This window comes from Prionailurus bengalensis, chromosome A2 (assembly GCF_016509475.1).
Source record: "Prionailurus bengalensis isolate Pbe53 chromosome A2, Fcat_Pben_1.1_paternal_pri, whole genome shotgun sequence".
Classification (NCBI taxonomy): domain Eukaryota; kingdom Metazoa; phylum Chordata; class Mammalia; order Carnivora; family Felidae; genus Prionailurus; species Prionailurus bengalensis.
In genome coordinates, this window is record NC_057348.1 from 79,908,831 (window position 1) to 79,936,614 (window position 27,784).

The 27,784-nt window shown below is 39.0% G+C and overlaps 1 protein-coding gene across 3 annotated transcripts in view; it reads left to right on the forward strand.

Annotated features, from left to right (window-relative positions):
• Positions 1–408: 408 nt before the first annotated feature.
• Positions 409–27,784, forward strand: part of RELN (reelin) — a 533,601-nt gene continuing 506,225 nt past the window's right edge. For 2 of the 3 annotated variants that reach the window (XM_043588659.1, XM_043588660.1), the window contains exon 1: positions 410–879. In XM_043588659.1, the coding sequence (XP_043444594.1) occupies positions 654–879 (226 nt within the window). In that variant the 5' untranslated portion in view covers positions 410–653. Of the gene's footprint in view, positions 880–27,784 lie in introns of all 3 variants that reach the window. The other variant, XM_043588658.1, reaches the window with a different exon arrangement.

Genomic DNA, 27,784 nt, shown 5'->3' on the forward strand with positions numbered 1-27,784 from the left:
TCTCCTTGTGCTCCTCCAGACAGCTGGCGGGAGGTTCTCTCTCTCCGAGGTTTCTCCGTCCCTTACCGCAGATTGGCGGGCCCCGAGGCCCCCGACAGCACCCCCCTGCCCAACCCCCTCCTCCGGCCCGCGCCCCCCCGCCGCCCTTCCGGGTGGGAACTGGGCTGAGGCGCGGGGGCCCCGGGAGGCGTACGCCCCGCGCCGCGCGAGGTGCCGGCGAGCGAGGCCGAGAGGGCGGGGGCCGGGCGGGCGCGCGCCGCGCGGCGCGCGGGGGCGGGGGAGCGGCCGGGACACGTGTGGCGGCGGCGGGGGGGACTCGGCGCCCGGGGCTTTAAGAAGGTGTGGAGGGGGGCGGGCGCTTTCCCAGGCCTGGCCGAGGGGCGTCGCGCAGAGGCGGCGGCGGCAGCGCACGGAGGCGGCGGCCGACGCGCTCTCGGCGCCCGCAGCCCGGGGCCCGCTCTCCGCCGGCCCAAAGAAACTTTGCGAGCCGTGGTCTCCCGCCGAACTTCCCGGCGGAGCTCCGCTCTCGAGTCCTCTCTGCTCCCGTCCGCCGCCTTCTCGCCTTCCCTGCGCGTGGTTCCTCCGTCCCGGCGCCTCCCAAACTGAATGAGCGAGCGGCGCTCGCGGCGCGCGGCGGCGGCGGCGGCGGCGGCATGGAGCGCAGTTGCTGGGCCCCGCGGACTTTCCTCCTGGCGCTGTTGCTGGGGGCGACGCTGAGGGCGCGTGCGGCGGTGGGCTATTACCCCCGCTTCTCGCCCTTCTTTTTCCTGTGCACCCACCACGGGGAGCTGGAAGGGGATGGGGAGCAGGGCGAGGTGCTCATTTCTCTGCACATTGCGGGCAACCCCACCTACTACGTACCGGGACAAGAATACCATGGTAGGTACCACAGCGGCTCCGCGCTCGCCGCCCGGCCCGGTGCGCCCGCGAGCGCAGCTTTTTATCTCTTTCCTTCTTCCAAGGGGCCATTTAAACGAGAGCCAAGAGAACCCTTCCCTCAACCTAGAGCTCTGTGAAGGGACCCAGAGAACAAAGTTAGTGAGGATCGAGCAGCGAGTTGGGATTTATTCGCCACACACCACACACTCCCTTCACGCATCTGCTCGTAATGAGCCGGTTCTTGTGGGAAACGCCTGAGAATTGGGGGCTGGCGTCGTTCCCCCTCACGCCTTGTCCTTGCAGCCGGCACGTTTAGTGGATGCGCGCGTCTTGTTTCCCTAACCCCGTGCTTGGATTCCAGACCTTTGTCCTGCTCCCGGTTCCCCCTGAAGGGTGGCGTTGGGGCTGCCGCGGGGCTTGGCGGACGGGCTGGTGACAGATTGACGCGCCCCGGTCCCCGGCTGCCCCGCGCCGTCGCCTGCCCGCTGCAAAGTTCCCGCTGCTCGCCAGCCAGGGGTCCCTCATTTCATCCAGTGTCAGACAGCCCTCCTGAAATGGAGCGGCTTTCTTCCAGCTCTTTATTCTTCATAAGGTGTCCTTTAAAATGTCCGTAAGATGGGTTTTAAAAAAATTTTCCTTTTACTTTTTAACGTGCTGCTTTTTTCCCAAGTGGTCTCTGTTGTGTATTGATGACTTTGTCTTTTATCTGCACAGCTTTAATTTCCAGGTAAGGGCTGTGGAAGCCCCTTATAATTTAAAGAAGCCTTTTAAAAGAGGATCATTATTATGGAGTCCTTCATCAAAATTAAACATTACTGAGGAAGTAAAATTTAGCTACAAGAAATATAATTTTGTATGGTGCATGTATTTTGACTGTTTTAAGCTAGTTAGTCGTGTATGTGGGGAAAGAAGATACTGTCCATTTTCTGTTATTTCCTCCGGCACTTCTGAGCATTTCACTTCCATGGAACTTCTAAGCCACGACAGGCATTTATTTGATTAGAATTTCAAGGCAAAAATACTTATACTCAATCAAATAGAAACTATTGCCTAGTAATCTCATATTATAGTTTCGATGTCTTGTAGGCTAACAGTTATTGACATAGCAGGAGATAATCCACCCAGCAGCTGGCATTTCAGATAAACATGCGTGTAAGAATGATGAGAGTCCTTAAGTTTTCTCTTTTTTTAAAAACACCTTCATATCTGCTTTAAAATGTTTTGCGTAAATAAATGCTTTCTGGAGATTTAAAATAGTGCTTTTAACAACTTTCTTGTGGCATGGTGGCAGCCTTGTCTGTAAAGCCAGGAGTCTAATTCGTTGGAATTTTAGACTTTGTAAAATTAATTTTCTGTAACTAGTCCCTTCTTTAATAAAGTGTTTAGCTCATTCTTTTCCCAATAACGTTCTGGTGTTTTTTTCTGAGGTGGTGAGAATCTTTTAAGTGGAAAGACCAGCCAGTATGATGGCAACCCAGACCTAACCTGCAGACTGATTGATTGAGCCTGTCACTTGGTGTGACCCTTAGCAAAGGGGCTTGTCTGTTATTAGTTCTAAGTGAGAGTGGTAGGTAAGTGAGCCAGAGCTAGGCTAAAAGGTATAATTGCCAGGTTGCAGTGGAAGGCCATGTGATAACAAAGCCTTGTTACTGTTTTGTGGGTTTTTTTTTCTGTTTTCTTCATCCTTTGTAAGGTGCCATCGTAGAAAACTTAAAAATATTAAAATATGACATAGCATTTGCTTTTGCTAGATAGCTGGCAAATATAAGTCAGCCAAAGACTGACCATAATCACATCCCTAAGTCTGAAAAGATAGAGTAAGAATAAAGTGTAATTCTTCAAGTTGGACATCATGGGGGAAGCCTCAATTTCTACCTCTTTTCCGCACCGTCAGTAAAGATAGAGAAATTTTATTCTTGAGTAACTTCAAGAATATCAAATTATTATAACCTTTGAGAATTGTTCATGTCATATTTTAAATTACTGTTACCTGTTTTATCAAATATTTAGATTTTGAACCTGGCTGTAGCTACAGGCCTTCAGTAAGAGTTTTTCCCTGTAAAATGTTCTACAGGTAGAAGAATGGTTTAAAAATGAAATGAGGCTTACATGTGTCTCTTTTAGACTTAAAAAAAATAATGTTAAAGTTAATTATATGGTGTCTTTAAGAACTGAACTGATCATAGGAAAACTTAACCTATTGTACATTTCCAGTTGGCTCATTTTATAGGAGACCAAAATAGAAGGTCATTCAGCCAACATTTTTTAAAGCTCAGAAATCTGTAAAACCTTAGCTTGAGATTTCTCAGTCTTTAAAGGCAGCGATTATGTCTGGAAAAATCAGTCTTCTGTATGATTTACATTGGACTCCTCATTTGGAGGAATGGTGTTTGCATTCAGCTGATGGTTGTCACTTTTTACCTAAAAGAATGCATTGCGATAGAAGTCATATGTACAAGGGCACCTAACACAGAACATTACTGTAGATCAGACTATGATGTCAGCTGCCCTCTGAGACTTGTGCTATGTGACAGAGCTCAGAATGTGAAGTGGAAGGGCAAATGTCAGTCTAGTGTAAAAGTGGTTCAAAATTACGAGTCTGTGTATGTGTCGTCGTTCTTTAAAGATTTTTTGAAAATCTTTTGAAAAACAAAAATATAATACTAAAGAATTTGAAACTGGCATGTCTAACAGTTGTCATCTATTTCCAACATTAAATAGTTTATCCATGTATTTGCAGTTTTGACAACTCTGTAAAGAGTGCTTGGTTATTTCTACTAGTTTTCATCTCTTTATTAAAGGGTGTCACTTGATACTTCTGTTTTCATCTTCTTGTATCTTTTAAATTCTGTTGTCTACGACTCTCTTGAGACGACATCATTAGTCACAATGAACTATGGTGTCCTTGCATGAGTATACCACACTCCAGAAGCTCAGCAAAAAGAGGTCTCACATCCATCATGTTGAATTAGAAAGGTCTCAGGATCAGAAACTTTATTTCCCCTAGAATTTGCTGTTTTTGCGTAAGTCCCAAAGTATGGTCAGTTTCTACAACACAGTTTCCAGGATCAAACCTGATTTTTTTTTTTGTAGAAAGTTGTGAATAATGGGAAGATAGGAAATGGAAACCTAGATGGTCTAGTCAGAAGCCATTTCTCTTTCCCAGCCACACCTGGCGATTCCCTGCTCCCCTCCTGTGGACCAGGGCAGTATTGTGAAACATGCAAAGGTTGAGTTGATGTCTGCACCTTCCCTTTCCTACTATAATCCCTCTTCTTCCTTCTCACCCTCAGGTATCTACCTATCCTTTTTTGTTTATAACTCCTCCCCCAACTGATTTGTAGTAAGGATGACTCATCAGTATTGAATCCTCCCACAGTCTTAATTATAATGGTAGAAAGATGTTTTCCTTTTTTTATTTTGTTTTGAAGAATTTTAGCATCACTAACCAGGCAGTTACTATATTTTGGGATAGAAAGACTTTTAGAAATCATTGAAGTCGTGTAAATAAGAACCTACCTACTCATAAGATTGGCTTACTCAGTTACCCTCAGAGAAGAGAGGTGAGATATTAGAAAAAGCAACTATGAAATCCAAACATAAGTAAATGAGTCTGTGGAAAGTGCCTGAGCTTGAGTAAGACATTTTATCTGTATCCTGAAATAGACTAGAATCCCTGTTCTTTAAGGATGCATAAGGTGGGGCAAATCTTCCCTCAACAGTGAAAAAATGTTCTAAATTATTTATTGAGGGGAAAAAAAATTGTCTTAAGCAGAACTGAATTAACAGTGTGGTATAATGCTTTAGAAGGGGGATTTTATTGTATTTTGTAAATCCAGTATCACTGTTGGTGGTTCTTTCATGCTACATTTCCATTCCATTATTTATTTAATCCATTATTTATTTATTTATTGTGGGGTGATTGGGAAAGTCATTTCCTGCTAAAACTGAGCATTTACCTAAGAAAAGATATAATTGGAGAAAGACCACTTTGTCATAACAATAGCCAGTTTTACTATTATAAATATATGTGTTCTGGGATCAACTGGTTGCTATTTAAAAATCACTGTTCAATGGCAGTGCAGTATAATGACCTTTCAAATATAGGAATGATATATATGTCAGATGTAGTTTTTGGTAATACACTCCAGATTAAATTCCTTTCAAGGGAATGATTTTATCATTTGAATTAAAGTAATGTGATATTGGTAAGGTAACTGTGTTGTCGATCAGGTTTGTGGTTATTTGTCCTTTACTTGTCTCAGATTTCAGAATCAGCATACTTAAACTGTTAGGATCATTTGTTAAGTGCAATTTAAAAGTGAACTGCAGCTGTGTCCTATTTGTATGTGACTGTGAAAATTTTAAAGCATTTTGCTTTACTTGTTATATATTTCATCTCACTGTACAATTCATTTCAAACATTTTTTAGTGAGGTGGTTCAGATTGTTTCATAAATCACATAAATCTTGCTTTAGTGTGTTTCCCCATGAGAGGTTAAAAAATCAAGACTTAAATCAAGTTATAGGCTCATAATTGAAAACATCTCATTTAGGCAGATATTCTTTCTTCATTACCAGAAATTATTTAATTAGAGTACTTCCCTCCAATTTTTGTGCTTCTTTAAACTATTATTTTATTTTCATTAAAAACACTAAAGAATAAAATAAAGTATCATTATAATCATATGTTTTTTATAGAACTGTCTTATTCCCATAATTTTTTCTTTTCACCTTTAAAAAGTAGATGATATGTGATTGTTACAAGACTTTAAAGTTCCATACTATTGACTTTCAAATTTTTTCATGAATTAGTTTCATTCAAAAGAATACATTTAAGAGCCATTTTTGATTTATTTTTTTCCCTCTCTGGAATTGATCAACTTTATAGAACAACCTGGGAACCTTATATGATCAATTTATTTAGAATGTGTTGCAATAATCAGAATTGTTCTTCTGATTATTTCAAATGGCACTTACTATGGCTTTAATGTTCACAAATAGTTGCTGATGCATTGAACCCTTAGTATTTCAAATAGCCTTTACATTTGAAAAGCATATATAAATTGAGTAATCAGTACTTTTTGAACATTGGCATTTAAAAAAATTGTACGTATTTTCACACAAAATATAAAGTTCTTAAAGAAATTTTAAGTTCTTTATGTAATATAGAAATAGCAAAAATGGATGGCCCTACCCTCTGTCAGAAAGAGAAGGAAGGTGGAATGCATTTTGTTAGAATGGCAGGTTCACTATGAACAAAGAGAAATGGCTTAGGCTTCGTCTGAGTAAAGACACAGCACATATAAAAAGAGAAATTCATTTATCTAAATATTTTGGTTTCAGGAAACATTTGGATGATTAACCCACCTCATCAACTTTAGAATCATTTATTAAATAACCAAACTGTGTAATATCATTCTTACCAAGTTTAAGCAAAAAAAGTATTAAAAACACATTTTCAGAAATTGGCATTGAAATCTCAAATATGAAGATTTCATAATGACTGTCCAAACACAGGAATGGTATATTTAAAAGTATATATGTTCTTGGCTGTCAGGTAATTCCTGAGGTGATCTCTCTTTGGTTTTAATTGTGTAGCTCAGAGAGTAATTTTCGCCATGGTACCTGCTATGCCCCATCTCACTGAAGGCAGAGCTTCTAAAGGGTTGAATGCTGTGCCTATGGGTTAACCAATTATTTCTAAAGTGTGTGCTTTGCTAAAACTATACATGTTTTTTTCCTTCTTTATTCAACCCCATGTAGGAACCAATATAGCAACAAGATGTGGGTGTGTGCCGAAGGATCAATACAAATGTACAGGTGTTGTTGCTTTGTGGCTTAAGGCAGCTCTAATCACTCAAAAAACCAAAGCGAAGGTAATTAGATAGTTTTGAATGCCATGAAGAGAGTTATAGGAACTCTAATGTTTCAGAGTAAACCCTGAAAACCATGGTTATCTTTTGATACTAAATTATCTTTCCTGAGAAAAAGAAAACTTTATTTGCAAAACAGAATAAATTAAACGTTATTGATTAAAGGATTCTTTGCAACTATAAAACCCGAGATTGTTTGCCACTGATGTATGCTGGTGCCCACATACTAAGTGACATGGAGGTGTGATCATAGTTAACCAATCAGTGATGAGTGTACATCTCAGAATCCACTTTCTCTGCCCTTCCTGCTGTGTCTACTCTCCTTCCATCTATATCTCACCTGCTCTCTTCCTTGGTCCCTTTCTTCCTCCTCCTATAGTTTCTCATTGTCTTTCCTCTCATTCTTCCTTCTACCACATCACAGGTACTTGCCTTCTCTCCCCTCTTCCTTCCCTTTTTCTGTGTTACATTTCTCTTCTGTTCTTTCTATTTTTTCTCTTTTTCCTTCTCCCCTTCAGATTTTTTGTCACCATCTCTATTTTTTCTCTCCTTTGTAACATGAAAAACATCAGTACATTTATATCCATTATTTTTCTCATTGGATATTTGCAAGCATAGAAGTGGACAAGTAGGCTTTTTATATTATTCTTTTAAAAATTTAATGTTATTTTTAGTGTGACATGCACTTGCCCTTTTAAAAAGTTATGGGTTAATTATTCCTAAAATAAAAGTGGACCCTTCCTCCTACACTGTAAAATCTCTCAGAAGAACTTTCAAACCTGTAGCTATTTATTTTTTATTGTTTTATTTTTATTATTATTATTTTTTTAATTTTTAAAAAAAAATTTTTTTAACGTTTATTTATTTTTGGGACAGAGAGAGACAGAGCATGAACGGGGGAGGGTCAGAGAGAGAGGGAGACACAGAATCCGAAACAGGCTCCAGGCTCTGAGCGGTCAGCACAGAGCCCGACGTGGGGCTCGAACTCACGGACCGTGAGATCATGACCTGAACCGAAGTCGGACGCCTAACCTACCGAGCCACCCAGGAGCCTCTCATTTTATTATTTTAAAATTATTTTAAAGTAGTCTTCGCAGCCAGCTTGGAGCCCAGCGCAGAGCTTGAACTCAAAACCTTGAGGTCAAGACCCAGGCTGAGATTAAGAGCTGGATGCTTAACTGACTGAGCCACCCAGGCACCCCCAGGCCTGTAGCTGTTTAAATCTGAGTTGGCTGCTTTCTTCACCGTGACTTACTTGGTCAAACTGCAGATTCCAAAGTTTGCGCACAGAAACATATATGTACGCACAAGGGGTAGTTATAGAAATTAGAAAATGGCATACTGAATTAGCTTGAATCTAAAAGATAGCTCAATTTGGAGACGTCTGAATGCTTGAGTGCATAGAATCTCTTCTAGTAAACTGATGAAGGACTTTATCATCACCTCGGGCACCTCCAGTCATCTCATTTACTTGCTGGTCTCTCTGCCAAGGCTCTTAACTGTAGTTGTGTGGATATGAAATAATGATGCCATCTTACTGGTTTCTGGCTCTCAAAAAACAGGTCAAAAAGGGGATGGGGGCCTTGGTTTAAGGCAAACACTAGACTGGGAATTAAGAAGGGAGATGTGTTGCTCCGGTGTAAGTACCATAATCTTTCTTGAACAAGATCTATTTTATTGTTTTGTGCCATTGTCTATTTCAGCTCAAAACTTCAAAGATTTCTTGGCTCAGTTCAGTGTTATTCACACTAAAAAGAGCAGCCCAGGGAGCACAGTCATGTATGTATGAGAAAGAGTTCAAGCTTTGGCAGCAGAGAGAGCCGGGTGTATATCCTTTCTCTGCCACTTATTTGTCATGTGCCTTTGGCAATTCTTTATCATCCCCAAGCCTCAGTTTCCTCATTCTGATGTATGAAATAATAATGAAATAATAATATTCATTTTCAGGGTTGCTGTCATCAAATAAGGTTATGCATATAAAGTACCTGCCACACAGTAGGTGCTTATCATATAGTAGCTATTATCATCTGGTATAATCACCCAACATTAGATAAGAGTATTTGAAGCATTGTATATATAGATAGCCATTTACCCATGCATGTTCATTTTGTGCTGTGTCAATATATGGTACATTTCAAGAGAAGTTTTAAATTGAGTTATTAAGGAGAGTCACAAAAGTAAAAAAAAAAAAAATCAACTCATCACCAAATATGTATGATCAGAAAGTGCTTCCCAGCCAGAATAAATATATGACTTGCATAGAATTAAGGGTTACTTAGTTTGGGTTCTAGTCCACCCAAAACTTTTATTAATTTATCCAATTCCTAATTCAAACCTTCCTGTTCCTAAGTTGATTATTTTCCTTACTTGAGGATCATAACAACCAAATTTTGTATATTTAAGTGTAGTCTGGGAAAGATGCCAAGATAAGTAAATATTGACATCAGTTTAATATATTTTGTCAAATCCTATGATACATATGTCTACAACCCCCTGTTTTGAAATACAAAACTATTTCAGCCAAACTAGAACTGAGAGAGATTAGTTTTGATAGTGAATCCAGAGTTCACCATGTCCTCAGGGACTGATTGAGGAAACTGAGATCCACAAGTGGTTTGGTGGTAAAGTGGAAGGTCAGTTCATTTATAATACAAAATATACTTGTCAGGATAAAGGCTTTGCCTGTCCAGTGCATTCTGTCTGTCCACAGGAGCAAGGTTTTTATGGTTGGCAAATGACTATTAGCAGGTTGTTGGGAGCTTAGAGTTAGATGTTCACAATGGCAGATTCCAGCCTCTAGGAAAGCTTCTCTAAACCAACTCATGTCAGCTGGGCAGGTTGACATCTTCTTCCCTAGACAGTATTGGAGGAAGATTGTCCTGCCCCTAGATTGCATAATGTATCATTGTGTTAAATACACTGCCTGTTGTCTACCTATTCATTACTGAAACTCCCTTTCTTACTAACTGGTTTTGTTGAGAACAACTATGTGTCCAGTTAAAAATACCTTCAAGGCTCCCTTGCTGTAAAGTTTAGTGAGATGAAGTGGAAGTCTACTGGGTGGTATCTTTAGAAAGATTATTGATAAAATTGATAAAGATGATTTTTTAAAAGATTCAGCAAATACTTGCTTTTTGCTCTACTCTTACCCATTTCTTCTAGCCAGGGTGTGGTACAGCCATCTTGTGACCTTGAGGATGGGAGTTTAGAGGGAGCCTTGGTCTTTATTTGTACCTTTGAGCAGCTGTCCCAGCCCTGGAATACCTCTTCTGAATTTCTTGTACCTTAAGAAAACTTAATCAGTTTCCCGTTATGTGCAGGTGAATGTAGTCCTAATTATTTCTTCTGAATGCCCAGATGACCCAGCTTACATTCTCTTTAAGGTCAGTCACAATTCTTATATCAAGCTCTGAATTGCTCTCATCCTCCTGTAGAATTGTTTTTGGCCACTGTGTTGGAAGTAGGGTGTTTCCTAAGACACTTCTGATAATACATTTTAAAAATATCCCTTAAGGTGTGCTACTTTGGCAAGTAGCAAAAATAGTGCATTTCATGTTGACTTTTTAGTAATGCTTTGAGAAAGTCATCTGTCCCTGACCTCCAATTTCTGAAGTTTCTTATAACTGACAGTTTATGCTAGTTTCCTTCACCAAACTTTGTTTCCTGATGATCCTTTCTGTCTAAAATGCAGCATCACCATATGTAAATCCTGTTGATGTTTCAAATACTTAGATGTGTGACATGGTCGTGAATGTGAGCTCTGCCCCAGCCTTAACCTTGTTTGTTATGTCTGGCTCAGCCTCTAGGACCAAATCCAACATTGTCATTTCTCTTGCTTGCTACATATTGACAGAGGAAACAGGCATCTCAGTCTTACCTTCGGGAACATGTAATCTTTTTGTTTAGGCCACCTTTGTTATGAATGTTGAAATATCCTATGATCATAGTTCCAGTTCTTTTCATATTTCCTTTTCTGAGATAAACACTTCCTGCATTCTCATACTGCAAAAAAATATTATATGTCCAGTGTTTGTGATGGAAGAATATACAGAAATTAATGGGTTTTAGTCTCTTTTAGAAAAAGGAGGTTCACATTTCCATCCCAAGCACTGATACTATCAAAAAATAAGAAAAGGTAACTCTCAAGTGCTTAGAAATAAATTAATAGCAACAATACTAATAGCAAACCCTAAAGTAGCACTTAGTGTATGCTAGGCATGTAATATGTAATTTTCACTTCAACTTTATGAGTTAGGTACGGTTATCCTCTTTTTCTGGACATAGAAACTGAGTCACAGAGAGGTAAGTGTTTTGCTCAAGATTTGAAAGCTATTAGGCGAAGTCTTGTTCCAGAATCCATGCTTCTAACCAGTATGCATTTATTTATAGAAATGATACTTATTTTAGGAAAGGGATGATAATATGAAATAATAAGAGACATTTTAAGAAAGAAAAAACAAAAGTAAAAGCCAATTTTGTTATTTAAAATAAAGATTGATGGGCACCTGGGTGGCTCAGTCAGTTAAGCTCAGGTTGGCTCTTGATTTCGGCTCAGGTCATGATCTCATGGTTTGTGAGATCAAGCCTCGAGTCAGGCTCTCTTCTGACAGCGTGGAGCCTGCTTGGGATTCTCTTTCACTCTGTCTTTCTGCCCCTCCCCTGCTTGCACTTTCTCTCTCTCTGTCTCTCAAAAATAAATAAATAAACTTAAAAAAAGACTGAAAACCTGAAGCAGAAAGATGATATCTATGCCAAACAAGGTCAGAATTTAAGTCCTAAATATTCATTGTCCCTAAGACATTATCTTCCAGATAAAGCAGAAAGTAAAGATAATCACTTAGTATACTGTTGACATGAAAGAGTTAACATGCCTTCAAAGTATGATGACAAAAATATATAAATATGATTTGTAAATTTTGTTCAAATTTATTTTTAACATTTTGATGAGTGTAATTTTTATTAAGTTTTTTAAGTAAATAGGAAGTTTATTCTCTGACTCACTAATAAAACCTAAGTAGAACTGGAATACAAGAGGAGAATTCTTGGAAGAGAGCCATTTCAAAAAATTTTGATTGAAGTTCATGTATTTGTAATATATTTCTTTCTTCAGGAAATTCCTTTATGTGTTATTAGTCTGCAGGGACCGCCTGGAAAATTGAGTGATATGGCACGTATTGAGTCCTTGTGACAACCCAGAGCTCCTTTCAGTGTCTAACCTGCTCACTAGTCACAGGTCTGCATACATGGTGATAATGACACCAATGGCATAATGTTTATTTTGCACTTGGCTTTGGAGGATTGTTTTTTATTCATGGATCCAGTCTGTAAAAACCACTTTCTGTTGTGCTTGTTCGAACAAGAAAAAAAGGGCAACCGCCAAGGGTCATCTCTGTGCTTGCCCTCAAATAATTCACCTCCTTTCACAGAGGGCAGAGGTCAGCCTTAGGCTTTGTGGCAACCAGGCGAGTGTGACACATGAGGGATTGCAAGACCATCAGTGTCTAATGCCTAGAAGCTGCCCTTGCTTCGTACTTACATTAGTAATACAAATATGTCTTAATTTGTTACCATCATCATAAGTTTATCCCGAAGTTTGCCTTCAGATCTAAACTGAGATCCACTGACGCCTCATGGAAACTAAATCAGAGGGAACCCATTGAGATTCTCAGAGGGCCTGAAGGGAGGCCCATGCTTTCACTAAGAGAGAAACATTTGCCTCATCGGACTTGAACAAAAGGACGGTAGCCTTTCTAAAGATATTATCAGAAATGTAGAGAAGGTCCACATATAAACATTTCCTTTTCTCAGGTAGGACAGACCAGACCGTTTCTCCCATTAGTCTTCCCTGGTGAGCTGTGTCAAGTTGTAGGTCTAGCAGGTGAATCTGTGAGCCTAAAGTGTAGGGTAGGAAGCCATAAGACTGCTTCCCCTGGTGATCTGCCCTGATGTGGGTATTAAACCTTTGAGAATATTTCTCTCAAACAGATGGTTTATGTCAGCTTTTTAACAGAAACTGTGAGGCAGACACTTCAATTCCAAATAAATTGTGAAATATTTTAAACATACAGAAAACTACAGTCAATGAAAATTCAAAATTGGTATCACTAATGAGTACCCAAGGGACACCTATCTATATTCGCTGAAGTAAAATGTAAATGCTCTAGAGATCAAGCTCTTCACAATTATTAAAATAATACTCACTAATGTGACCTGAATGGCTGAATGACGACTTGTCTAAACAAGTTTGTCCTGTCCCTTCTATACTAGTTGTTCCCAAGCATTTCCACAAAATAACGAAAGCCATGGAAGCCCCGCAGAATAGAAAAAGAATAGGAAATCTTGAATGAGGCACATGCTTGGTTGCTGTCCTGATGAAACAGCCATTAAAAAAATCCACTACTTTGATTAAAGACAAATGTTTCCAATGAATAAAAAGAATGGCGCTCCTTAGAAACGTCAGTGAAAGAAACATTTACAATCAGAATATCAGAATGGTTATTAGAATATTATGCCAATATAATAATGGCCTCTAAACCTTCATTTTTATGAGCCCAAATGTCCATCAACTGATGAATGGATAAAGAAGATGTGGTATGTATATACAATGGAATATTACTTGGTGATCAAAAAGAATGAAATCTTGCCATTTGCAACAATGCGGATGGAACTAGAGTGTATTCTGCTAAGTGAAATAGAGAAAGACAAATATATGATTTCAATCATATGTGGAATTTAAGAAACAAAACATAAACATAGGGGAAGGGAAACAATCAAATAAAAACAGAGGGAAACAAACCATGAGAGACTCTTGAATTCAGAGAACAAATTGAGGGTGCTGGTGGGTATTGGGTGGGGGAAATCTAAACAGATGATGCACATTAAGGAGGACACTTGTTGGGATGAGCACTGGTGTTACATGTAAGTGATGAATCACTAAATTCTATTCCTGAAATCATTATTACACTATATGTTAACTAACTTGGATGCAAATAAAAAAGAAAAACCTTCATTTTTACTTATGTTGGAAAATGGACCTGACTTGAAAATTTATGAGTTTTATTGGATACCACAGAATTTGGAAAGTGGTGGGTATACCAGCGCATTCTGGTTTCCAGGTGTAGAAACTGGCTCTGGCTGACCTGGGCTAAAGGAATTTATTAATGGAAGGTGGGTTAAGTTGCATAACGGAAGGAAAATCCAGATGTTAGACATGATGATAGTATGTCAAGTGGTCAGTTGCTAAAGGAATCAAGGTGGTAAAGGGACCATGATTTTCTGGCTTTTTTCTTTCTTTTTTTTTTTTTTTTTCTGATTTCGAGGCTGTTTTGGCCCCACAATTAGGATGAATCCTCTTCAACTCCTCTCCTTTCTTGTATCACTGAATTCTAGTTCTGGGACCACAAGTCTCATTGGCTTCCCTGGGGTCTGGCCATCACACTTGGATGGCTGTTGGGTGGGAGGGATAAATTTCCAGAGGAAAATTGAGGTTCTGTTACCCCAAAGAAGAGGGAGAGGGCAGTAGGACAGGCAAAATAACAGATAGCTGCCACAGTATTCAGTGTATACATTTAAGAATAAAAGATGTGAAATGACCTCTGGGTTAGTGAATGTGATGTTTATAACACAGGCCATGTGGAGAAGCAGTGTTCTTCTCCTTCATCTGAAGAAGTTCATCTCTTTCATCAGATGTGAAGAGTGTAGTGATTTTTTTGGAGGGGGGAGGAGGGGCAGATCTAGTCTAAAAGTGACTTATGCTTTTGTAGCTTTGTGGACATGTCTAGTTCTCTTCCAGAAGCTACACAGTATGGTACAGACTACCTACTTTTGTACAAGAAGCCTGGCTTCTCTGGGATGTGTATTCCCCTCTTCACTTCATACCCCTCGGGGTCTTAAATTCAGTGACCTGCAAGGGAGTATTAGAGGTAAATTAATGAGTGCATACCTCTCCTTTCATGCATCAGTATAGACACACCATCCCTGTATTTACTGGGAACATGTCAAAATGCATCTCTCAGTTCTCAGCTTGCTAGGACCAAAGCATCATTTATCACAGTTGATCACCCCCTTCTCCTTGACACACTTTTGTCATTTGGCCACTGGGATTTCACCCTCTCCTAGTTTCTCCTTACCTCCCTGGTTGCCCCTTCTCATCCTTTTTTGTGTCTTCCTCTCCTCCCTGAGACTCTGTTTTACTAGGGCTTCAGGGCTCTGTCCTTTACCGTTTTCTCTTTTTCATCTGCCCTGTCTCCCTAAGGATGCCATCCATTCTGATGCTTTAAGGGCCATCTACATGCTGGTGACTCCCACACGACTCTTTGAACTGTGTCTTACTCCCCATTCACCATCTCCACTTGGATGTCTGTTGGCATCTCCAACCTCATGTGCTCCTCATGCTGCCACCCACAGGATAGCTCCTCCTTGAGTCTCCTCAACTTCATTATTGCCAGCTGAGGTCTTACAGTCGTTCAGTCCCCAAACCTTCTTTCTCTACATCCCACCTCTGATCCATCCCTGGGTCCTGCTGGCTTTACATTAGAACACACCCAGAAGCTGCCATGGCCACCACCTCTCACCTGGGTTATGGCAGCTCCTAATCTTCATGCTCATCTTAAAACAGCAGCCAGAGTGATCCAGCTCAAACCAAGACCAGCTCTGCTCCATAACCACGGCAACTGGTTCATTCCACCAGGTTGCCTGAACAGCTGTGGTCTGCCTGTGTTGTCCCAGTGTCCCATCAGCTTAGCATTTTCACCAGCAAAGATACCTACATTTGAATGATAAATCCTATCATAATTCTATCCATCTGTTGCTCCCTGTGCCTCTCCAAGAGAAAGAAAGTCCCTGGCCTGGCCTGTAAGGCCCTAGAGCACCTGGCTCCTCTGTTACTTCTCTGGCTTCATATCTTTCTTTTCCACTGAAACCATTAAAGCCTCTTTTCTGTTCTTCAAACACATATGGACTCAGTCTCCTCTCAGAACCTTTGTACTTGCTGTTCCCCAGCTACCTCCATGCTTCCTCCCTTCCTGATTCAGGTCCCTGTTCAAATGTTACCTTCTCAGTAAGGACTTCCCCACCACGCTTTTTACCACTGTGGCCCCTCCTCTCCCTGGTACTGCATATCCCCCGAACTGCTTCATTTTTCTTCATAGCTGCTTTAATCATCTAACATTTTGTTTTTTACCTTGTTTGCTTTCTGTGTACCATCAGCATATTGCCTTTAAGCTCCAGCAAGACAGGGATTTTTGCTGGCTTAGTTTGCTGCTTTATTTCCAGTGCCTAGAATGGTGCCTGGCACATAGCAGGCACTTTAAACATTTTGATTTAATGAATCAGTGAGCAAAAATAGCACTTGGGAACCCTGTCTAATCTCAGTTATAGTTAAAACTGCCTTAGAAAAGTGGTAATTCTAAAATAATTAAGGTAATCGGGAGGATTAGTTATAAAGAATTTGTGAGTACAGTTTCTAAATTTTGGCCTTTTGAGTCCATGATAACAACGTTTAAAAAATCTGAAAACCGTGTCTCTACTTTCCCACCCTCCAAACTTACAAAATTCTCATGACTTTTGTGAGACCACACAATGCTATTTATAGGAGTCTGTTGGACTGGCTTTGCTTTAACTATATGTTAGCATATCCAAAAAAGTTCTCATAGCAATTAGTGACTACAATTATTAATAGAAACTATAATAGACTTTAAGCTCTTATTCCCAGAAGCTCTTCTTTGCTGAACCATAAATAAATTTGAAGCAATTTTGATGAATGGGTAGCTAGTTTGTATTTAAATTTTCATTTGAATGAGAATAAATAATGGGAAGAACAGAGACCAAAATAGCTTGGATCCATACTCAAAAGATATGCAATAGCCTTATAGAAAAAAACATACAAAAACCCTCAAACTTCTCAAAAGATTTACTCTTTTAAGAGAAATCTATTTGGGCAATGATGAATATACGAAGGCAACAGCAGCTAAGAATTCTGGATCTTCATTCATTTTCACTTATTGATATCCTGTAAGTTGAGTGGATCAGAGGTTCCAAGCTTGTAGATATCAAGTGAATGTTCTCAGGTTTGATAGTGAGAATTGCTCAAGTATTATGGGAAAGATTAAAAAAAAATTCCCACTCTATTTCTAACATATTTGGATACCTTAATTTATGAGCCTTTAAAATCAGAGGAGACTTACATCTTAGGGAGTTGTGGTGATCGATAGCATATAAGCTCAGGAGACTGTCTGGGTTCTTTGATGGACTTTGCATTTTCAAACTATATGGCCCTGAGCATATGACCTCACCTCTCTGTGTGTGTTTTCTCTTTTGAAAAATAGCAGTGATGATGGTACCTGTCTCGTGGGTTTGTTACGAAACTTCGGTGACATAGTACGTTTAAAGAGCAACACAGGGGCACCTGGGTGGCTCAGTCGGTTGAGCGTCCGGCTCTTGATTTCGGCTCAGGTCGTGCTCTTATGGTTTGTGAGGTTGAGCCCCATGTCAGGCTGACAGCGCAGAACCTGTTTGGGATTCCCTCTCTCTCCCTCTGTGCCTCCCCAGCTCTCTCTCTCTCTCTCAAAGTAATTAAACATTAAAAAAAAATACAGAGCAACACAATGTCTGGCACAGACAATAATATTACTCTTATTGTGATATACTTTCAGATTTTTTTTCCTGTGAGTAAATAGATCTATACTTATAATAATAGGATTTATAATTTTTTTCTCTTATTCTCTTAACATTATGTGATCATTATATTGGCATTTTTCCAAAACGTAATTTTAAACACTGCATAATATTCTTGTATGCTTATAGGAAAATTTATAAATTTGTAGGTTTGACATTTTTGTCATAGAAAAAATATTTGTTTTCAGTGATATAAACACTATGATGAGTATCTTGCACATATTTCAAATTTTTGCAAAATGATTTCCCCCAAGTTGTGGGTTTTTTTTTATTTTTTTCATGAATTTTTATATGCAGATTATATTGATAAATTAATAAAATAGATACATTTTTCTTTTGTTTTCTCATACTACTTTTGTGCTTAAGGAGTCTTTTCCTACTTAGAGGCAAGGTAAATATTGACATAATTTTCCCTATTTATTATATTTTAAGTAGTGGATTATAATAAGTTGCATGCATTATTAAGTGTGTTCATTTCATTTGTTTATGTTTCTTTTCATGTGGAACAAATGACTCCCCTTGATCCACAGAGGCATTCTCTGTTACTACAATAACTTTCTGCCATTACCTGTTTTGTCTTAGCTTCTGTCAGATATGCTGTTGAGAAAGCTATCCTGTGTGCCATATGGATTGAATTATTGCTGCCGATTACAGTGTTTAAGTGCAAATGCCTGGTGCCTTTACCAAAGCCTTCAGGGGACCTTTGCTTCTTTCGGCAGAGCCTATTTCACTGTCCTGCACAGAATTCTTGTTGGGATTCTGATATTCTCAAATGTGAAACACCAGGGGATCAGAGAAACTGCTGATATCACGAATGTACTCTCTTGCTGATGGTACCTTTTCTCGGGTGCCAATCTCCAAGCATTTCTGTCTAATCTTGTACCATATGTATGTTATCTTATGCTTACAGACATTAGCAGTGTGTGAAGCATCTACCTCTTTATCAAAGAAAAGCCAGAAAGTGAACATAAAAGAAACGCAAACTGTGCAGGTTTCTCGTTCTTTCCTGTTTAGCCTCAAACCACCCCTGTTTGTTCTCAATTCTCATCTTCTCGTTTCTTGTAAGTCTCTGACAGTGATGCTGTATCTCATCATGGCCTCTTTTCCCAAATCTAGTGGTATCAAACTTCAGGAATTCTGAACAGATGACCGCACCCTCTATTTGAAACAGATAGTCAGGTGACTGATGCCAGTACTTGTGACACAGCCCCTTCCCAGGCCTCACACGCCTTTCAGCTTCATCACTGCTTCTCAGTGGGATAGCACTGTACATCTTTGTCCTATAATTGCAAGAAATACTCAGTGGGAAAAATTTTAAGGTTGAGTTATGAGACCCAAGGAAATCTTCTTTAATATTGTCCTCAGAACTGAGCCCTTCAACTAATCTCTAAATCTGATCTCTTATAAGCAGGCTGTTTTTTTCCATATGTATACAAGCACACACAAATGGGATCAAACTATATCCGCCACAGTATATGTGTTCGGTATCTTTCCACACCAGTAAATGCAGAACTTCATCTTTGTTTAGTGGCTGCACACTATTACATTGTATCAATACATATAAATATACTTACTTCCCCTACTATTCAGATTTGGGATAATATATATACAACATCGCAAAAATTTTTTTCATTTATGTTCATTACCCATTCACTGATGCCTAAATACTTTCACAGTGTAAATAACCAGAGCTGAAATTTCAGGTTCAGAATTTATTAATAGCATTAACATATTGATACATACCACCAGATTTTCGTAAAAAATATTACATCATTGGCCTCTGTGCACATTCATACTAATGCTGGGTGATATAATTCTTTTTAGTCTTTGCCAAATGTATAGATAGGTTTGAAAAACAGCATTTTATAATTATTTTTATTTCTTTGATTACTAGGGAGATCAAATACTTTTCTTATATCTCATTACTAATTTGTGTGTGTATATGTGTGGGTATGTGTATGAATTATCTGTCCGATCCTTTGCTCAGTTTTATCTATTTTAGAGTTCCTCTTCTTCATTTGATTTGAAGAAATCTTTATTAAAGTCAGTAAATCCTTTGTAATATATTTTACCCATATTTTTTACCCAGTTTGTCCTTTATCTTTCGACTTATGTAGTCAAACCTATCAGTTGTTTCCTTTGTACAGAATGAGGATGACACAGTGTTTGGTAGTATGGTCTCTGGGATCAGACGTGCCTGGATTTTAATCCTGGCACTGTAATTTTTTTTAACAGCTGATTCTAGTTATTTGTGATATTCTACAAAGTCTTTGCAAACACTGATCAAACACCAACCCTTTGTTCCTGGAGGAAATATAGAGTTAGATTTCTATGAGCCTCTGGTCACATTCTCACCATTACTGATTCATACACAACTTTGTTTTTGTGTGTTTTTATTTAAAGATACTTATTTAATATATATTGTTGATTCATTAACATTAAGCTCATGGCCTACAGCACTATAACTTAGGCATGAATGTATTGTCTTCAAAATGCACATCATAGCATTCTTACACTTAGGAACACTAGGTAGTACTTCAGTACTGTGGTTTGGGGCCATTTTAAACTGTGAAATCACCAGCAAAAAGCAGAAAAATGTGAAAAATGGGGCAGCAAATAGATCTTGAAAAGGATACTTGTTTAAAATATAAGAGCTGAAATAGGAAGGCAGAGTGTCGACCTAAGCTGGGAATGTGTGTGTTGGGTGAATCAAAATTGTCATTTTGTACATGTCCATGAATGACTGTGAAGGCACCTTGAGTCTTGATTTGGGTTTGAGGGTTACAGATACATTTTGGCAAGTAGGTGAATTAATACATGAGGAGTTGTGAATAAGGATTGACTGTAAACACTGCTGTGACAGTTACTTAATCTCTCTAAGTCCCCCTTTTTTCTGTGTAAAAGGAAAACTGACATTAAAATGATATGACAATAAATAAGATAATGTATGTTTGGTATATAGCAAGCTGGTCAATGTCAGCTGCTATTGCTATATGGTTTCTGCCTTCAGTATTATGCATTAAAAAATTTCATTAACCCGTAGATTATAAAAACATCCTTATATAGGGGCACCTGGGTGGCGTAGTTGGTTGAATGTCTGGCTCTTCATTTTGGCTCAGGGCCCAGGATCATGGGATCAAGCCCCACATTGGGCTCCACACTCAGCTTGGAGCCTGCTTGGGATTCTCCCTCTCCTTCTCTCTCTGCTCCTCCCCCCCTGCTCATGCATGCTCTCTCTCTCTCTCTCAAATAAAATGAAAAAAAAATTAAAAAAAAATTCTTACATCATTTCTCCTAGAGCTTGAAAAATGTTTAGTTTTTGCATTTAACTCTCAAATTCATTTGGAATTCATTCATGTCTAAGAAGAATGGTACTGATCTGATTTTTTCCTGTATGTTCTACCAGTTTTCCCAATACCATTTATTGAATAGAACACTTTTCTCCCACTGATTCTTAAGTATTCTCTAGTGTGAGTGATCTTGTAAATTACATCTTCTAATTGGCCATTTTTTAGTTCATAAGAATGATACTGATTTTTGCATATTTTATATATAAGCATCTTATTGAAATCCGAATATTTTTACAAATATTTTGGGGGGGGGTTGATTTTCTCCTATTTTTAGGAAGCATTTTTAAGGCATTTAATTGATTGATTCATTTAAATTTTGGGAGAGAGAGACAGAGCATGAGCAGGGGAGGGACAGAGAGAGAGGGAGACACAGAATCTGAAGCAGGCTCCAGGCTCTGAGCTGTCAGCACAGAGCCCAGCATGGGGCTGGCACTTGAGCTGAGCAGTTTTGAGCTCTGAGATCATGACCTGAGGTGAAGTCAGATGCTTAACCCACTGAGCCACTCAGCCGCCCCATTTAAGGCATTTGAAATGAATAGGGCAGAATGGAGGAAGATGTTACATTGTATACAAACCAGAAAGGGGTCAAAACGACTTAATTTTACATCTTGCTGAATAAATTTATTTCCAATAAGTCAGTATGGCAAAAATAGTACACTGAAATTTTAGAATACTTGAACAGGGGTGGGGGTTCAAAGCCCTAGCTGCTGCTTCTTTTTTTTAAATGTTTACTTATTTATTTATTTTTATATTAAATGTAATTTATTGTCACATTGGTTTCCATACAACACCCAGTGCTCATCCCAACAGATGATCATCATCTTTGGCCTCAGTGACCATCACCCACTTTCCCATCTCCCCCACCCCCCATCAACCCTCAGTTTGGTTTCAGTATTTAAGAGTCTGTTATGATTTGCCTCCCTCCCTCTCTGTAACTTTTTTCCCTGCACCCCCTCCATGGTCTTCTGTTAAGTTTCTCAGGATCCACATATGAGTGAAAACATATGGTATCTGTCTTTCTCTGACTTATTTCTCTGTCTTTGCCTGACTTATTTCACTTAGCATAACACCCTCCAGTTCAATCAAATGGCCAGTTGCTACAAATGGCCAGATTTCATTCTTTCTCATTGCCAAGTAGTATTCCATTGTATATATAAACCACATCTTCTTTATCCATTTGTCAGTTGATGGACATTTAGGCTCTTTCCACAAATTTGGCTATTGTTGAGAGTGCTGCTGTAAACATTGGGGTACAAGTGCCCCTGTGCATCAGCACTCCTATATATCTTGGGTAAATTCCTAGCAGTGCTATTCCTGGGTCATAGGGTAGATCTATTTTTAATTTTTTGAAGAACCGCCACACTGTTTTCCAGAGTGGCTGCACCAGTTTGCATTCCTGCCAACAGTGCAAGAGGGTTCCCGTTTCTCCACATCCTCCCCAGCATCTATGGTCTCCTGATTTGTTCATTTTAGCCACTCTGACTGGCGTGACAATCAACAAAACTAAAAGGCAACCGATGGAATGGGAAAAGATATTTGCAAATGGCATATTGGATAAAAGGCTAGTATCCAAAATCTATAAAGAACTCACCAAACTCCACACCTGAAAAACAAATAAGCCAGTGAAGAAATGAGCAGAAGACATGAATAGACACTTTTCTAAAGAAGACATCCAGATGGCCAACAGACACATGAAAAGATGCCCGACGTCATTCCTCATCAGGAAATACAAATCAAAACTACACTGAGATACCACCTAGCTTATTATTCTTATAGGCTTCTCTTTTGTGAGTGCAAATGCTTCCATTTTGTGGGTGGAAAATCCAGGATGGTAGGAATACTCACAACAGGTAAAACAGCAAAAATGCCAGCATTAACTGAGCTCTCATGACTATGTGTATTACTATGAACCCTTTGTGGAATTAACTTATTTATTCTTATGAGAACTTCATGGGGTAGGTACTGGTATTCCCATTTTACAGTTGGGGTAATGGAGGTACAGAGAGATATTGAAACCTACAAAATGTCAAACTAAATCAGTTATCTTCTTTCCCATTATTCTGAAACTTCAATTGAATTTGGTATGGCTGGCTTTTTATATTTTAATAAAACCATGACAATTCACATCAAATTCTTTTAAGTGTTATGAGATTTTGCACTTAATTCTTTGCCCCACTGTTGGGGAGCAGGTCCCGCCGTCCACACTTGGCGGCAGCAGGGTGCAGGCTGTTTTGTTTTGTTTTTAGGCAGAATGTAAAAATTCAACATTGTTTAGCATTTTTGGTTGATCATTTCCATCTGTTTTTTCCCCCCATCTTTTCTAACTGGCTGTTAGTAGTCTAGTGCCTCTTATCTCTATTTGCAAATGAATTACAGAGATAGCTTAGTGAAAAGAATTACTAGATGATTAAATTTGAACAAGGAAGCAATAATATCCTTTGCCTTGTTGGATCTGATTTAATTTCATCTTCTTTACCTTTACTTACCTTTGTAAATTTATTTCACGTTTTAATTTCCTTTTTTTCTCTCTCCTCTCTTCACTATATATCTAATTTTTATATATAAATGTTTATTATTATTATTATTTTTTTTTTTTTTTTTTTTTTGAGAGAGAGAGAGACAAAGTGCCAGCAGGGGAGGGGCAGAGAGAGAGGGAGACAGAATCTGAAGCAGGCTCCAGGCTCTGAGCTGTCAGCACAGAGTCCGATGTGGGGCTTGAACTCACGGACTGTGAGATTATGACCTGAGCTGAAGTCGGATGCCCAACTGACTGAGCCACCCAGGTGCCCCTAAATATTTAATTTTTAAAACAATTCCCCAACTTTTCCTTGTTTTCTGCCTTATTAGAATCTGCAGTTTGGAATTGACTACATTGGGAATGAAAACACTATGGCTGCAGACACTTTATCCACCTTGTCTTGGGGGTAATGATCCCATCTGATCATGGGGGAATAGGATGAAGTATGCAGGGCAAAGGTTTTTGGTGACTTTGGCCACACTAGTTTTCAACTAGGACATCTGAGAGTATGGCTAGCCACTCACTGCTGTCACACGGCAGGTTCCTTTGTTCCTCCTCAGTTGTTTCTCGTGGGGCACCAGCCAGTCCTCAGTAGTGACCTCTGGTGCCTGCAGACCTGGATGTCAAACCAGTTGATAAAAGAGCACTTACTGTTCCAGGCACCAATCTGTAATCCAATATACGTGTGTACTTCTTTCATTCTGAATTTACAGTAGGTAGAGTGTTAGGATGTTCCCCTGGCCTTCAGCCGTGTATAATGACTTATTTGCTGGAAGATGATGTAGAAAGCATCATAAAGTGATATTTAACATCCCTTTTTTTCTTATTTGAGGGAAGATGAGAATAAAATCAATAACCATTTGTCGGCAGCCTGCTTTGTAAAAAGTATTCTGTTTGGCCAGTGAACTAAAAGTGTTTGTAAGGAGTTTGGAATTTGTAAACTACTTCAATATATGTATACTTGAAGATAAAACCAAATGGCAAGTGCAAATATGAAACAGTAAATGCTATGACCAGAAAGTGGCACCAGCCACATGAGCTATCAAACTTTAGACACAAGAGAAGCCCTTCTGATTCAGAGTAATCAGACATGGTTCAGAATAGACCTTGAAGCTTAGAATTCTGGTGGAAGGGAAGGAGGGGTGAATGGTACTTTAGTCCTGAGGAGGGACACAAGCAAAATAGTGCTGCTGACTATTCCTGTAGGAAAGGTTTAGTGAACAATAAGCAGTGCTGCTGGAGGTGAGGAGTTACTTAAAAGAAAGGCAAGATGTAGGGCTGATTTTGGCAAGTTTGGCTTGAAACTTGAGCCTTACACATCAGACTGAGGCACTCCTTTTGCCTGTGGGCAGCCAGTAGCCACTGAAAGTTTATTACCTGGGTAGATGTACGTTGAAGAACTCTTTGGTTTTCTGGGAGTCTCCTGGACCTTGAGTGAAAAAAAGGCCTGTTTCATCTGAGGGCAGCTGGTGGGTGTGCAGCTTTGGGGTTGCCCAGGGAAGTGCAAACAGCTGGTTATTGGTGAGGCAGAGGGTAACAGAGGCCCTTCACATCCATGGCAAGGGTTTTAGTTTCTCGTGGGGCTGTGTAAAGTGACTTGAGTGGTGGCAGCCTGAGGAAGGGAGACCAGATGCTAGGCGACTAGCAGTAATAACAGGGGAGGCATCTAGAAGAGTGAATGAGAGCATGAGCTTAGTTGTTGGTCTGGGTGTGTTAGAATACTCCATCTCCCACTATGAAGCTTCAGTATCTTCATCTGCAAAACAACAGCACTCATCTTTTAGTAAGTGCGTGTAAAGGGCCTAGCCCATTATCTGGCATATAGTAAGCACTTAATATACGTTAGTTATTACCAGAGTGTTGGCAGTGAGGGGGTCAGGAAAGGTTACAGGGAATTACAAAGGAAAGATAAGGAAGCTTGATTAATTGGATGTAGAGACAAAACAGAAGATCAAGTCAGCAATTACCCCAACATCTGAGTTGATGAAGAAATGGTGGAAGGAGTGGTGTTTGGAAGGAGAAATGTGCAAATTCTTAGGTTGCAGATTCATTTTGCGTATTATTTTTGTGCGTGTGTTACTTTAGGACAACCTAGAGTACTGTGTGAGTTACTCTAGGACAACCAGATTTTCCAAAATGGGCAGCTTGTTATTTATTCAATACCTATGTTAGGAAAATAAAGGAAGTTCTATAGCTTGACTTCTGGTATGTTTATCTCTAATCTAAGGCATTCATCTATACATTATAAAAAGAATCACAATGGATGTTTAAAAAATTTTATGGCCTTATTGTCATATGCTATGAGCAAGATAAGTGATTTACTTTTTCTTAATAAATTCTAAGTCTGTGATTTTGATGTGGTTAAATATAGACACAGGTAGGATTAATTCCAATGTTGGGAACAGAAAAAGAACAAAAAATAATTGATTTAGGTCAAATAAGTTCTTAGGTTAGTTCATGAAATTAAATAATTGCTTAAATAATTTAAATGTTTAATTTTTCATATAAAATAAATTTTTTCCAAATATTGAATATTGTTCACAAAAGTACTCTAGACTTTGTAGCTTTGTGTGAAACAAAGGCCTCTGCTGTGCTGGCAAGAAAGAAAAAAGGTCTGGGAATTGGATTGATCCAGCCAGGTGAGTAGAGAAATATGTGAATAAAATGTGTTATTGTTGCCATTAATGTCAAGATTAGTTTTCTATGCCCAAATGGATTATTTAGAATGGAGCTCTGGCCTCTAAGATACCAAGAGACCAAGAATCAAAATATGGGACAGAGCCCTTAAATTACATAAAAATGATGGTTTCATTATATTGTTTCTACAAAGGCATGATTTTATGAGTGTAACACTATAATATTCAGTTTTACTTATTTACTTTGTCATTAAAAAAGGCTTTAATGTATTTTCTACCAAATATAGATGAAAGTGCTCAGGGCAACAATTTTATTCACGTGGATCAGGGCAATTCATTGATTTTAAATTCTGGGTTCTTTTCAGTGTTTCTTTGGATATATTAATTTTTTACATTAATGCACTTTGTGTTCAGTAGCCTATGAATATATCTATAAGCACCATTTTCTTTTAAGTTTACTTACTTACTTATTTATTTATTTATTTATTTATTTATTTATTTATTTATTTATTTATTTATTTTGAGAGAGACCGAGACAGCGCAAGTGGGGAAGGGGCAGAGAGAGAGGGAGAAGGAGAATCCCAAGAAGGGACCTCACTGTCAGTGCAGAGCCTGATGTGGGACTCAAACTCACGAAACTGCAAGATCATGTCCTGAGCCAAAACCCAAAAGTTGGACACTTAACTGACTGAGCCACCCAGGAACCCCCTATAAGCACCATTTAAAAAGTTCCTATAATTTTGATTGAAAAACATATGTCATAAGACAATTTGAACATTTTGGCCCTGAAGTCCATAAAAGAAATAAGGGTTCTCTGGCCATTAGTTTTCAAAAGTATAGTGCATTTACATGAAAATGTATTTTTAATAACATTTCTATATATATAATAATACTTTACTTTTTTTATAACACTTTGGAGTTTTTATTGTGGCTTCATACAGATTATTTGTTCCTTGCAATGAATCTGTGAGGTAGCAGTATTATCCTTATTTTAGAAATGACAGAACTGAAGTACAGAGTGGGTAACTTCTCTAAAGTCTCACGACGTATATGTAGCTGGTGGAGCTGGTGTGCGTGCCCAGGTCTCTGGCTTTAAGTCCTTGGCTGTGTCCCTTATCAGAGTGGTCTTGCTCAGCATTATTCTTCCCATTGTCCTATTCTACATAGGACTAAATGAATTAAAGTATTTGAGAATGTCTTGGAGACTGTGAAACAGTAACGGCAGAAGATAAATATTTTTGTCCATGGTTTTATTTAAAAATTTTTTCTTAATGTTTATTTTCTTTTTTAAGGTTTATTTTGAGAGAGACAGAGTGTGAGCAGGGGAGGGGCAGAGAAAAAGGGAGACACAGAATCTGAAGCAGGCTCCAGGCTCTGAGCTGTCAGCCCAGAGACCGACGTGGGAATCGAACCCACAAATCCTGAGATCATGACCTGAGCTAAAGTTGGTGCTTAACTGCCTGAGCGACCCAGGCAACCCTACTTTTTACTATTAAATTTTGGATTATAAAAAGAGAGCAAATTGAAAGTTTCTAAACCTATACACAGACCCCACTTTAGGTGTCACTGATTAAAATAATTTATTTAGTAGACTTAGGAGTGACTATTGTGATATGTAGATTTTGCCTTAAGTCATCTGGGTAGATGAGATATTATTGCTTTAGGTGACATCACATGGTGGTGGTTGGTGCTAGGTAGGAGAGCCTCCTAAGAGCCTCTGCCTGCAAGCTCTGATCTAGAAGAGAGACATAGCTTGATTCCCAAATTGGACGTAACTTATATTGTCTAGTCCTCTTCATCCCACTATTTGGGAGATTAATTGTTTATACTTTTTAGATTGCTACTGATCACA